Source organism: Tamandua tetradactyla, chromosome 13, assembly GCF_023851605.1.
Source record: "Tamandua tetradactyla isolate mTamTet1 chromosome 13, mTamTet1.pri, whole genome shotgun sequence".
Lineage (NCBI taxonomy): Eukaryota > Metazoa > Chordata > Mammalia > Pilosa > Myrmecophagidae > Tamandua > Tamandua tetradactyla.
The window spans coordinates 61,399,903-61,414,243 of record NC_135339.1 but is presented as its reverse complement, the minus strand read 5'-3'; the positions used below and the strand labels follow the sequence as shown (position 1 = coordinate 61,414,243).

The window sequence follows — 14,341 nt, the reverse complement described above, 5'->3', positions numbered from 1 at the left end:
ATATCACCTGATTCTAAGTGCAGTTTTCGCTGTCACTATTTCCATGCTGGAACCATACTTCACACTATATTCTTCTTTTTTCCCCCCATTAAAATTGATACAGCTTTACTAACAACAATTAATACATTACCATGTATTAATGCACAGTAGTAGAGTAGGAATTGTGATATATAAATTAAGAGCTGCAGAACAGCCCCATGTTACTATTTTACCATTAGATAATAATTTGGAAGTTCTTGTCATAGCTAGTTTAAAAAGAAGTGGTTTAAAATGAATAGTTTTCCCCAAGTTGAATTCTTGATATTCTCACAAGCAGTGGGGACAAACAAAGGTATAGGCTGAGCCTCCAATCTTGGGGTTTGTTCGTATGAAACTTAACCCCATGAAAGATAGGTCAAGCCTACTTAAAATTAGGCCTAAGAGTCACCCCCAAGAGAACCTTTTTTGTTGCTCAGATGTGGCCTCTCTCTCAGCCAACACAACAAGCAAGCTCACGACCCTCCCCCTGTCTACGTGGTACATGACTCCCAGGAGTGTGGACCTTCCTGGCAACGTGGGACAGAAATCCTAGAATGAGCTGAGACTCAGCATCAAGGGATTGAGAAAACCTTCTTGACCAAAAGGGGGAAGAGTGAAATGAGACAAAATAAAGTGTCAATGGTTGAGAGATTCCAGAGTCAAGAGGTTATCCTGGAGGTTATTCTTACGCATTAAATAGATATCACCATGTTAGTCAAGATGTAATGCAGAGGCTGGAGGGAACTGCCTGAAAATGTGGAGCTGTGTTCCAGTAGCCATGTTGCTTGAAGATTATTGTATAATGATATAGCTTTCACAGTGTGACTGTGTGATTGTGAAAACCTTGTGTCTGATGCTCCTTTTATCTACCTTATCAACAGACGAGTAAAACATATGGAATAAAAATGAATAATAGGGGTAACAGATGTTAAAAAAATAAATTTAGATTGAAATGCTAGTGATCAATGAAAGGAAGGGGTAAGAGCTAGGGTATGTATGAATTTTTTTCTGTTTTCTTTTTATTTCTTTTTCTGAATTGATGCAAATGTTCCAAGAAATGATCATGATGATGAATATGCAACTATGTGATGATATTGTGAATTACTGATTATATATGTAGAATGGAATGATCAAAAGTTAAGAATGTTTGTGTTTGTTTGGTATTTAAAAAAATTTTTTTTAATTAAAAAAAATGAATAGTTTTAGCCCTCAGTGATATTCCAGGTATTTCTCATTTTTTGCATTCTGAGTAGATATATGAACTTCTAAAGATGGAATATAAACCATTTCAATAATTACATTTGATTACGCCCATATATACATAGAAACCAATAGTGTCCCACAAACTGAGGGTTATGATCAATCCAATTCTGTAATGACGCAGAACAGTCAGTAAAATGGTAAACTTATCAGGTATATTGTGTATATTGTTACTTGTTCTTTTGGCTATGGAACTAAAGGGATAGGCTTAATTTCTTAAGCCATGTACATTTGAGAGAGAGAAAGAGAGGCCTAGCAAGCTTCCCTAACTGCTAGTTGTAGGGAAGAAAGGAATATCGGATTTTGACCTTAATCATCAAAATCTATTTGCACTTCAGTTTACATTCAATCTCTTCCTCTGTTCTGTGTGCTTCCTTGCTAATGAGTGTTGGGAAGGCAGACAAAAGTAGGTTGGCTATTATGTTATAACTGGGACCGTTATCTTACCCATAATCTCCCAGTGGAGGTCTGTAGTCCACTTTAGAACAGTTAGATATGGGATAGAGGAAGGGAAAGAGCACAGAGCTATGCAGAGGATGTGGATAGCATGGACTTTTCATTTCCTGCCCCTGGTTCTGGAAGTAAATACTGGGTGCAAAATACACTTGTGGAGTAATGTGCATTATGATGACGAAATTATATCTATAGTCAAGTCTTAGGTACTAAAAAGGAAAGGAAACAATGTTTGTAGCAGCATTATTCACAATTGCCAAAAGATGGAAACACCCAACTGTTCATCAACTGATGAATGTTGTAAATACATACGATGGAATATTATTCGGCAGTAGAAAGAATGAAGTCCTGACGCACTTGAGAACATTATGTTAAGTGGAATAAGCCAGACACCAAAAGACAAATATTGTATGATCTCACTGATAAGAGCTAATTATAATATTTAAACTCATAGACATAAAAAATAGAATAGGTTATCAGGATATAGAATGAGGCTAAAGAATGGGGAGTGGTTGCTTAAAATGTGCAGGATGTTTAACTAGGGTGAACTTAAACATTTGGAAATGGACAGAGGTGACAGTAGCACATTTTTGTAAGAATAATTAACAATGCTGAATGATGTGTGAGTGTGGTGGAAAGGGGGAGTTTAGAGTCAGGGACATTACCAGAAGGAAAGTTGGAGATTAAAATGGGAATGTATAAAACATTGATTCTTTGGTGGACAATGTCTGTGATTAGCTGTACAAATATAAAAAAGTTCTTTCATGAACTAAAACAAATGTATGACACAATTACAAGGAATTAATAATAAACATTGTATATGGGGGAAGGTACCTATTGAAACTGTGGACTATAGTTAATAGTAATATTTAATATTCTTTCAAATATTACATTTGAACAAATGTACCACACTAATATTATGGGTCAAAAGTAGCGGGGGACAGTGGCTCAGTGACAGAATTCTTGCCTGTCATTCCAGAGCCCCAGGTTCGATTCCCAGAGCCTGCCCATGCCAAAAAAAAGAAAAAAAAATAATGCAGGGGAAGGAGTATGGGAGGATTTGAGTTTTCTTTTTTCTTTTTATTTCTTTTCTGGAGTTATGAAAGTGTTCTAAAATTGATCATAGGTATGCACGTACAATTATGTGATGATACTGGGAGCCAGTGTCTGTATGCTTTGAATGGTTTGTTTGGTGTATGAATATATCTCAATAAAATTGCATTTTTTTAAAAAAACTGCAAGCATTATGTGAGCTACAGGTTGACAGAACTTTGGTCACACTGCAGAGTTGTGTGTTCTAAAGTCGTACAGTATGAGTATATAAGAAGTCACCAGGACAGGAGAAATTAGAGCCCCTGACATCGCTGAATTGCCAATAACTAAGATACTAACATGTATATCTCTGCAGACCAGTTTGAAAAGAGGCTTCACTTCACATATGTAGTGACTGATCTGATTAGGAGCACCGAAAGGTAAATTGAGGACCACAAGTGGTAGAGCAGTAGAGTGCCAGAGCCCCACAATCCCAGTCAGAATGACCAGCGTGTTACTCCTCTGCCTGTTCCTGGTGACCGTGTAGTGCACGGGCTTGACAATAGCAACGTTGTGGTCAAAAGCCATGGGCACCAAGGGAAAAAAAAAGTATAAGATTTTCTGTTGACTACTTGGTCTCATGTGTTCTGAACCTGCTGTGAAGTTAAGATCTGCCTTAGAAATCCCCAGGGTGATCTGAGAGAGGTCCAGGAAGTCTCTGGTGTGGACCTTTCAGCCATGAGTCACCTTTACTAAGACTGACTCAAGGTCAGGCTGGGTCCTCAGAAATCTGAAGGTCTTGTCTTGACTAACTTTTAGTCCATCAAACCAGATAAGCCTACAGATACAGATGGGATTCAAAGGTTGAGGGTACGGGTGTGTGGGGTGGAGGGGAGATACAGGGAAAGGGAGAAGAGAATAAGAAGTGATGTCTAATTTTCAGTGGCTTTCTCTTGTTCTCTTCTTTGTGACACTCTGCTTCCAGTAAACACACTGACCAGTCAGCTCTCTTGCCATAGATGTCTTTCACATCTCTTCCTGCTCTGTGTGTCTTCTGATTTGAAAAGCCCAGGTGTGTGAGGGTGGGGAGGTTAGGTGCACCTACTCAGTGTGTCTTTTTCTGGGAGGCTTAGCATGAGACACAGAAGTGTTTTTAAGTCCTCTTACAGTTTTTTACATATGATAGTTCATATCAACAGGTATTAATTTTGCTAGTTGGAAACAAAATCACGAAAACATGAAAGTATTATTTTATTCCACACATACTTTGTAAGACTTGAGTCTAGTCTTCCTGATCTTCAAGCCTAGTGCTTGAGAAGGCTCCTTCTATTTCTTTGGCTGAAATTTTATTTTTCCATTAGATCAGTGTTTCTGTTCATACATAATGTATATTCCTTTGTCTCTACCCTGTACTGCTATTAATCCTGTTCCCTGTTGTTTCTCTATCTGTATCTTTTCTTACTAACCCTCAGTATAGCAGTGTCGCTTCTCTTCTGTATAAACTGAACAAAACTTTGGTGATGGAATGAATGTCTGAAGGGGATAACAGTGTGTGGGATAATGTTTAAAATCTGTTGTGCTTTATCATGCTGTGTTTTTAGTTAATTATTTACTAGCCTTTCTGAGGTGTCATTAGGATTAATAAGAGAATAGAATAAATATACTAATCTTAATATATTAGGATTAATAAGGGAATATTTATGTATGCCTCTATATAGTATATAGAGCAAACAATATAGTTAAGGGGTAATAATTCTAATGGCCCTAGGTTTAACTCTATCTTCACCACTTAACTTGCGCAAGTTACTGGGCTCGGTTTTCTTACCTACAAAATTGGGATAATAATGCTGTATCAGGGAAGTTGTGAGGATAAAATGAAGCTTATACACATAAAGCATCTGGCACAAGGTGAGCACTCAATAAATGTTAACCATTTTTATTATTCTTAACCTGGGTTTTCAGATGTGTTTTGGCAGACCCTGTTTCCTGATAATTATATGTAAAGTTTTGCGTGAATGTACATTTTTCCAGAAAGAGTTTATCTGAAATCAGAACCACAGTGGTTCGTTCCTCCAGCAGGTGTCACTCTTTTTCCTTTTCCTGAAGCTAGCCAGTTTTGGACTGTTCTTGTATTTCTGAGTTATATTTAACCCAGAAACAAGGCGGTCTTCTAGAAAAAAGGTCAATGCAGGTGATCAGTGCCACTGGCTGTCCTAACAAAGAGAGGAAAAAAGAGGGAGAAAAAACAGACACAAGAGAAAGTGACAAGGAAAGTATTGAGAAAGAGGAAACCAAAAAATGAGTGCATATTATGGAAAGTGATGGAATATTACTAAAACTTGCCGCACATAACACAGAAGTCCCATAAAAAGAATGAAGGTGAATATATCAAATGATACTTATCAAAGCACACTTGTAAATTTGCAATACCGTGTGTGTGAGATGTAAGAATTAAGGTTCTGATATGCTTCTTTTATTTGGAAACCTAAATAAAACATATTACCAGTCTGCATAAAAGCACATAGTTCCCTGAGCATTTAGAGAGAACCATGAGAAGAGTCAATGAGGAACTGAATACTGCAAAGTCAGTTGACTTATATTCAGCTTCTAAGAATATCCACATTTGTTATCACCTTATTCCTAATGCATTTCTGCTTCAAATATAAAAATGCAACCAAAGTTAATAACAGACTAGGATATAGGAATTCTGTATTTTCTGCATGATTCATCTATAAACCCACAACTTCTCTAATAAAGGAAAAAAAAACTGCAACCAGAGGGAACAGGTGCTATGGATAAGATTGTGTATGAGCCAAAGGCTCAGGGTGACCCTAAGGGTCACCATACTTCCTGTTTTTCTGTTCTTAAATCTGAGCATGTTATCCCAGGACTTCCTCATGTTGGTACTTCAGAAGTCTGGAAATGACCACTAGACAGCCCCTATATCTAAGAAGTCACCTGGGAAGTCAAGGGAATACCTTGAATGACTCCTTCTGATGAAAATGAGAGACTCATGAAAAAACTCAGAAACAGGGGTATAAAATGAGGGTGTTGAATTAAATTATCTCTAAGGTGCTTCCTAGAGTCTAAATTGTAATTTAAAAAAATCTGTATTATATAGAAGTGACGCAGAATGATAATCTGCTAGGTAATAAAGATTTTTAAAGCAGTTACCCGGCTGAAAATAGAAAGGAAAACAAACCCTATGGATATCTGACAAAACAATGGAAATATCGTAATCCTGCAGCTTTCAGAAAGCTGGCCCATTTCAAAGCCAGCAGAATGAGAGTTATGGCACACTTTTATTCCTCATTAACCAAAAGGCCCCTTGTATCTGAACAATAGTCATGTCACCAGTGAGTTCCCTCCTGGCTCTGTTGGAACGGCCTTAGAACCAGGGGGAAAAAAATCACTTATTATAATTACCCCAAACTCTGACCAATGGACATTGGATCATAAATTAAGGGAATATAGAGATATAGAACTAAAAACACTATTTTGAGAGGGAGGGGGAATATAATCTAATCAAATAATACCAAATCAGGGAAAAATTTAGGGTGTCTACCAATAAGTGTAAAACCTTATGTTGAGTGCTGTGTAGAAAACTGAAATAGAAGTGTCAGCATTAGTAACATAACAGTAATTTCTTTGTAATCAAGATGAAAGGATTTTAGAGAAGCATACTAAATTTTCAAATGGAGAGTATAGCATGAATAAAGGTTTAAAGTTAATAATGAGCATAGCTTGTATAGAAGATAATGAAAGTCCCTTTATACAAAATAGTTTCATAGTTGATATAACATTGGATAGCTGGGTTATAATATTGAATAGCTGGGAAGGCAGCTGTGCCTGGACATCAATGCCAAGTTGCATTGGGGTGAGAACTTAAGAATATCCTTTTGCTAACTTAGTAACTCAGCCTTTTCAGAGAGCTCCAGAACAAACTTACTTTTTATAAATTTTGGGTAATAAAAGAGGATTTTAGGAGAAAAGCCTTTGGCAATAGACTCTTAATGCCTCTGTAAAAGTTCGAGCAGGGGAGGAATATGATAAAATTTTAAATTTTACATTAATCATTTGCTAGACAAGAAGAGACAATATCTGGAGGCAGGGTTTGAAAGGGTAAGATGGTGAAGATTGAACTAGGGTGTTAACAACGAAGTAATGGAAGACATATTGTGAAGGAAATTACAGGAAGAAAGGAAGTTAGCAGCCTGGAACTAGTTTTGGATGAAAGCTGTAATTAATTGATTTGGGAATTGGGTTGACAAACGATCATCACTAGCAAATAGCCATTGAGTCTTTGCTATGTGCCAGACTCTTGACATACAGAAGAGGAGTGGTACCCACCATTAAGGATCCTATAATCTATTTAGGAAAATAGAACAGACTTATTTTTTTTTTAAAAGCAAGAGCATATAAGTTGACACCTTAAAAACCCAGTTTTCAAATGTGCTTTGCTTTAAATGAGTATTATGATTCTTCTGGGTGATTTGCTGCTTGGTTTTATTCTACTTGGGCCAGTTGCATTTCTTGAGCACTTCTGCTCATTACAAAGAAAATTGCCTTAGGTGTCAAGTCCGAGGAAAGTTAAAATAAAGTTAAAATTGATAATGCACAAAACGAACATAGTTCATAGCCCATAATTAAGAGTTCGTTATTAAACAATTGATTACAAAACTGTAGAGTGATTTTTAAAACTGGAATGAATCATACAATACTCAATTTAATTTTGTTTTTGCAGAAACAAACCGCCCTTATCCTTTCCTTACCTCATCTTCTTCATCAGTAAGACAGACAGATAGTAACTGTTCAACTCATATTTTGTGAAGATAACTTGAAATACCTATATAGGGAATACTAATTATTTTCAAAAATGAAAGTGTTGATAACTAGAACCCTTTTTTAAGATTTTTTCATTATGATGTATTTTCAAGAGAAGGACAGGTTAAGAAGGCCTCTGGAGAAAATGAGTGAAGATCTTATCGTTCACACTCTACACTTACAAAAATGAACCTATTCCTGAAGCGTTATAAAACTATCTCATATTTGATATTGAATAAAATTTAGTGTGATAAATTAGATCCATGGTGACCCCTATCCAAAGGGATATAATTGGACCCAAACATTATTTTATCACTTATAAATTGATCCAGTAACACAGACTGTAAGAGAATTTTTCATAGTGGCATTTGTTTTTGGTTTCAGGATCCCTTTACATTCTTAAAAGTTGAGACTCCAAAAAGCTTTTGTTTATGTGACTTATATCTTTGAATATTTACTATATTAGCTATTAAAAGTGATATATTTTTACATTTGTACTTATGAATCCATTTAGAAATTAGCATATGTAATATGCAAATAATTGGCATGTGTAACATATTTTTATGAAAAATAACTATGGCTTTCCAAACAAAAAAATTTTAATAAGAAGAACATTGTTTTACACTTTTGCAAAACTCCTTAATGTCTGGCCTAATAGAAGAAAACTAAATTCTCTTATTTGTTTCTTTATTCAATCTGTTTTGTAAGATGTTGTTTTGGTTAATGTATATGAAAAAAATTCATCCTTGTGAAGATATGTAGCAGGAAATGGGAGAAGCATTTTGATAGTCTTTTCAAACAATTTTGAATAATCTTATTTCACTTTCCATCAAAACATGATGAATGGAATTTCTTTAAAATTAGTTGCAGTTTGATATCTAAAATTATATCAGTGAACTTTTTGTACTCAGTTACACTAAAATCCATTGGTCTCTTTGCCTTTGGAATGGATCTTTTAGCCCTGAATGATTTTATAACATCATGCATTGATCATTTGGAAAATATTGGTTCTTTGGGTTCTGAGGATTTTCCAGATGTTGACCATTTCATTGTACAATACCAGAAAAATTGTTTGTTAATATTTCTAGTAATGAAGTATGGGAAAGCTGTCAAGCACTTAGTGGTCAATACAAAGTTTTCCAAAATTCTGATTTTCCTTGAAAGCCAGAATTTTATCATTGGCAACAAATATTGCCACTTGTTTTCCTTGAAGTTACAGACTCACTTTCATTTTGGAAAAAATGTCTGCTAAATACCCAAGATTGAACAATCACAGTTGTTAGTCAGTCACTTTCCACTAAAAATGTTCTATGGTAGAAAGCAGCTAGTTCAGCTTGCAGCTTAGTCACCCAAGTGCTTGTCCTAGAGATATCCCTTGTTTTTCAGTATGCAGCAGAAGTGCATACTTCCCATTTCATCACACAGTGACAAAAGTTGTGACTTTAACAAGACTAATTTATATTGTGTCATCCAGGATATTCTTTTTTTTCTTAAATATTTTTATTGAGATATCTTCACACTTCAAGGACGTTCTTAACTGAAACTGACTCGGCAGTGAAGAATACAATGACCACTCACTTTTGTTGCCGTTGCCTTAATTCATGCCAAGCTGCCAGCAGTTTTACCCTCATTGCTTTTGCACAATCACTGTACATATCAGCACGGTGGGGAATGTAGATGAAGTCCTAGTATTGTTATGAAAATAGTTTTGACCTCACAGACCCTCCCTCAGGGTTCCGTTGACCACACTTTGAAAACCGCTGGTTTATAGGTCTGTTCCAATTCAGCAAATTATCAAGAGTTCATGTTCTTAAAACTCTCGGTGTATATCTCTTTGAATTTGATTTTTCCAATGATTAGTTGCACTATTATGGTAATACTCTGCTGGGGCAATCACGGACGTCATTCTGTTTGCTTCTTCTCGTTCTTCAGGTGACCTAGTGATCCTCAGTGGCACCCCCACTGACGGTTGGCTGCAGGGTCGAAGCTGCTGGGGTGCCCGGGGCTTCTTCCCATCTTCCTGTGTTCGCGAGCTTTGCCTCTCCTCACAAAGCCGTCAGTGGCACTCACAGAGTACCTCACTTCAGATTCCCGAATATTCAATGGGACAAGCCCGGGCCCTGATGGGGCTTTCTGCCCAGCTGGATGAGGAGTTGGACTTCAGAGAAGGGGATGTGATTACCATTATTGGAGTCCCTGAACCAGGCTGGTTTGAAGGAGAGCTAGAAGGCCGAAGAGGCATTTTTCCAGAGGGTTTTGTAGAGCTTTTGGGGCCCCTGAGGACTGTAGAAAAGTCATTAAGTTCTGGAAATCAAGATGGGTGCATTATCAATGGTGTAGGAGATACTTCTATAGGAGAAGAGGAGAAAAGGCCAGAAGAAGATGAGGAGCAATCAGGGACGTATGGAATTGCCCTCTACAGATTCCAAGCCCTGGAGCCCAATGAGTTGGATTTTGAAGTAGGGGATAAAATCCAAATTCTGGAGACCTTGGAAGATGGCTGGCTAGAAGGATCACTGAAGGGCAAGATAGGCATCTTTCCTTACCGGTTTGTAAAGCTGTGTTCTAACACAAGGGTGGAGGAAACCATGGATCTGCCACAGGAAAGCAGTCAAACCAAGGTCCCTGAAAATTCTCTGGATTGTTTGGAGAACTCAGTGGTGGAGGAAAACAGACATGACTCTCATGAGTATAAAGCAGAAATGTCCAACTGTGTTGTTTCTGAAACATCCGCTTTTCCTCTAGATCATCTGACTTCTGAGAATGAAGCAAACAAGGACTCTTATGAGGATGAAGACATCTTAGGAGAGCCCCCAAGAAGCCCAGGCATGGAGTATGAAAAGCCTCTTGCCAAAGACTCTACTATGAATGATCCTATAGAGGTAGTCAATGGTACTTCCTCCCAGCCACATGTAACTTTTCATTCCAAATTGAAGGAAAATCAGTATTATTCTACAGCAAGAAGGAGCCACCAAAGTTCAGAAAAGTCCTCTCACCCTCTTCCTTTTGAAGCAATGACTAGAGACGACTCTAGCCTAACTCCCAAAGTAACATATTCTCAGCTAAAAACTGTTCAGAAGCCAGCACACTTTATTCACAGCTCTTTGATTTCAGCTTCTAAGATAGTCAAACCCAACCAATTGAGCTCTCAGCTCCAGGGCATGGCAAGGTATGGTAAAAAGCACCACAGATCCAAAGAACATGCTTCTAGATTTAGCACCATTTCAGAGAGATCAGAGATAAGGCCTGGTCCACAAGGCAAGGAGCCTGCTATGGAAGCAATGGCACTTTCACAAGGAGATGACAGCACTGATCTGGATACCAAGTTGACACAGCAGCTGATAGAGTTTGAGAAGAGCTTGTCAGGACCTGGCACAGAACCAGATAAAATTTTACGCCATTTTTCAATCATGGACTTCAACTCTGAGAAGGATATTGTCCGAGGTTCTTCAAAGTTTATCACCCAGCAGGATCTGCCTGAGAGGAGAAAAGCCCTAAGGCCACCGCCACCCCGTCCCTGTACTCCAGCATCTACTTCTCCCCATTTGCTTGTTGAACAGAACCTGAAATCTGCACCACCCTTGGCAGTGCGACCCTCTCGCCCAGCTCCCCTGCCTCCCTTGCCACAGCAGAGAATGGATGCAGTATCCTCCAAGCTCCAAACCGATAGCTGTGAGACCCTAGAAAAGGAAGGCTCTGAAAGTACTGAAAAAACACTGGACCAAACTTCCCCCTGTCCGTTAGTGTTGGTGAGGATTCAGGAAATGGAACAGGACTTGGATGTGTATAACAGGACTCAGGAAGAACTAAACTTAATGCTGGAGGAGAAGCAAGATGAATCATTAAGGGAAGAGGCCCTTGAGAATCTTGAGTTTTATGAGAATAACATTGAAAGTTTCAATATGGAACTCCAGCAACTTAGAGGTAAGTGAGGAAGAAATAATTGCTTCTTCTTACTTAATAGCCACAAGTCCAAGTAACAACCTACCTGTGCTGTTGGGGGGCATGTTGCTGTCTTTGATTGACAAAGAATGATTTGCTTTTTCATTACCTAGTTTCTTATTCTATCACCAGATAGAATGTGGCTTGTGTCTGTGCCTTGACATAGTCTGTGACCATTGTAGCCTCCTGACTTCATTTGCTGCCCAGATAAAGAGATCCAAAACTCAATAACATTATTTATGTCTCCTTTACCTCTATAGCATCCATGACAATAGTATAAATGGGAAGTCCCTAAATATAACTGTCTTTAACCAGGTTTACTAAGAACTAAGGACTTCTAAGCTAATGTTCATAAGAAAACTGCATGTGATCCAGAGCTAGATTTCAATAGTAATAATAACAATAAATAATAATACCCATTAGTATTTATTAATTTATTAATAAGCTTTTGTTCCATTTACTTGCACATAGAATCTTCGCAGCCACCCTTAAGAAAATGGGATAATTAGCATCCCTGCTTTATAGATTAGGAAATTAAGATACATAGAGACTAACTAGTCAAGGGAGCTGGAATTTAAACTCATGTTTTTAACTACTGCAATTTACTTCTCACCTGGCACATTAAAAAATTAATGCGTATCTCTTAATTTGAAGGTGACAGCCTCTTCATTTACCTTCACCAGATTCACAGGGGAAAGAATTTATAAAGTAGAAAGGGTATAAGAGTGAGGCAGCAGCACCTGGCTTAGGGCCCAAAGAGAACATGACTCCATGTCACTTTTGGCATGCCTTCCAAAGACCTCCGAACCATCAACATGCCTCCTGGAAAGTAAAGCATAAAAGTTATTTGGGGGGTGCACAGGTGGTTCGGTGGTAGAATGCTTCACCTTCCATGTGGGAGACCCAGGTTTGATTCCCAGATCATGCACAAAAAAAAGAAAAGAAATGTCATTTGGGGATCTGGTAATCTTGGCAAACTACTAACAAAGAAAAACAAAGAATAGTAGTGTTGAAGAGATTGGATTACAATGGTAGACTGAGCCCATATACCTCCTCCCTTTCTACTTTAGAGCTCCAAAAAGTAGTGAAAAAAACTTTTAAAGTTCCAGCAAAAGTATTATTGGGAGGCCAGTAACTAAGTAGTCTTCTAAAAGACAGAAAGCAGATTGGTACTGCAAAAAGAGAAGAATCCCTTATCCAAAATTTGCTTAGGAGAGGACTGTCTGCATGTGGGCACGGTTCTCAGGGATCCCCAAACTCAGAGATCTGGCAGAAAGAGGAGGTCCTGGAGCAAATGCAGTGTGATTAATTAGGGAGCAACCAGGCAGCCAGGCCCCTAGCTGACTTGTCCTGACCCAGGGGCAGCAGCAATTTTCCCCTCAAACTAAAACCATGGATATTGGTGCTCAGACATGTTCTTTTTTTTTTTTTTTTAATTAAAAAAAATTACAAGAAAGAAACACAAACATTACCAACACATACACTCAGCAATTCACAATATCATCACATAGTTGCATATTCATCATCATGATAATTTCCCAGAACACTTGCATCAATTCAGAAAAAGAAATAAAAAGACAACAGGAAAATAAAAAAAAACAGAAAAAAAAATTTTGCATACCATACCCCTTACCCCTCCTTTTCATTGATCACTAGCATTTCAATCTACTAAATTTATTTTAACGTTTGTTTCCCCTATTATTTATTTATTTTTTAATTCATATGTTTTACTCATCTGTCTATAAGGTAGATAAAAGAAGCATCAGACACAAGGTTTTCATAATCAAACAGTCACATTGTGAAAGCTCTATCATTATACAATCATTTTTAAGAAACGTGGCTGCTGGAACATGGCTCTACATTTTCAGGCAGTTCCCTCCAGCCTCTCTGTTACACCTTAACTAAAAATGTGTTATCTATTTAATGTGTAAGAATAACGTTCAGAATAACCTCTCGACTCTGTTTGGAATCTCTCAGCCATTGACACTTTATTTTGTCTCATTTTTCTCTTCCCCCTTTTGGTTGAGAAGGTTTTCTCAATCCCTTGGTGCTGAGTCCCAGCTCATTCTAGGATTTCTGTCCTGCATTGCCAGGAATGTCTACACCCCTGGGAGTCATGTCCCATGTAGAGATGGGGAGGGCAGTAAGTTTGCTTGTCATGTTGGCTGAGAGAGAGAGGCCACATCTGAGCAACAAAAGAGGTTCTCCTGGGGGTGACTCTTAGGCTTAATTTTAAATAAGCTTAGCCTGTCCTTTGTGGGGTTAAGTTTCATATGAACAAACCCCAAGATTGAGGGCTCAGCCTACTGCTTTGGTTGTCCCACTGCTTGTGAGAATATGAAGAATTCTCCACTTGGGGAAGTTGGATTTTCCACCTTTCTCATCATTCCCCCAAGGGAACTTTGCAAATACTTTTTTATTCACTGTTCAAATCCTTCTGGGATTTATTGGGGCATCACTCTGGACAAACCTACAAAATCTCATGCCCTATTCAAGTTTCCATGTACTTATGGTGTTCAATTAAGATATCCACATAAGTTATATTAGGAAATGCACTAGTTGAAATATAAATTTTGTACCAAATAAACATTTTTAGCTTTTTTCTCACACATAAGTTAAAGTTTTAAAAAATTAATTACCATCTATTTTCAATACCTTGCAGTATTGACTCCTTTGTTCTTCCTCATGCAAAACATTTTTAAATTTGTACATTTAGTCACTATCATTATACACTCTAGGCATTCCTAGATTACACCATCTCAGTCTTTATCGTGTATCTTTCCTATCTTTCCTTCTGATATCATTTATGCCC

The 14,341-nt window shown here is 37.7% G+C and overlaps 1 protein-coding gene across 1 annotated transcript in view; it reads left to right on the top strand.

Annotated features, from left to right (window-relative positions):
* DNMBP (dynamin binding protein) overlaps positions 1-14,341 on the top strand; it is a 98,116-nt gene that overhangs the window by 32,834 nt on the left and 50,941 nt on the right. The window contains exon 4 of the mRNA XM_077125724.1: positions 9,520-11,511. Coding sequence (XP_076981839.1) covers positions 9,520-11,511 — 1,992 coding nt within the window. The remainder of the gene's footprint in view (positions 1-9,519; positions 11,512-14,341) is intronic.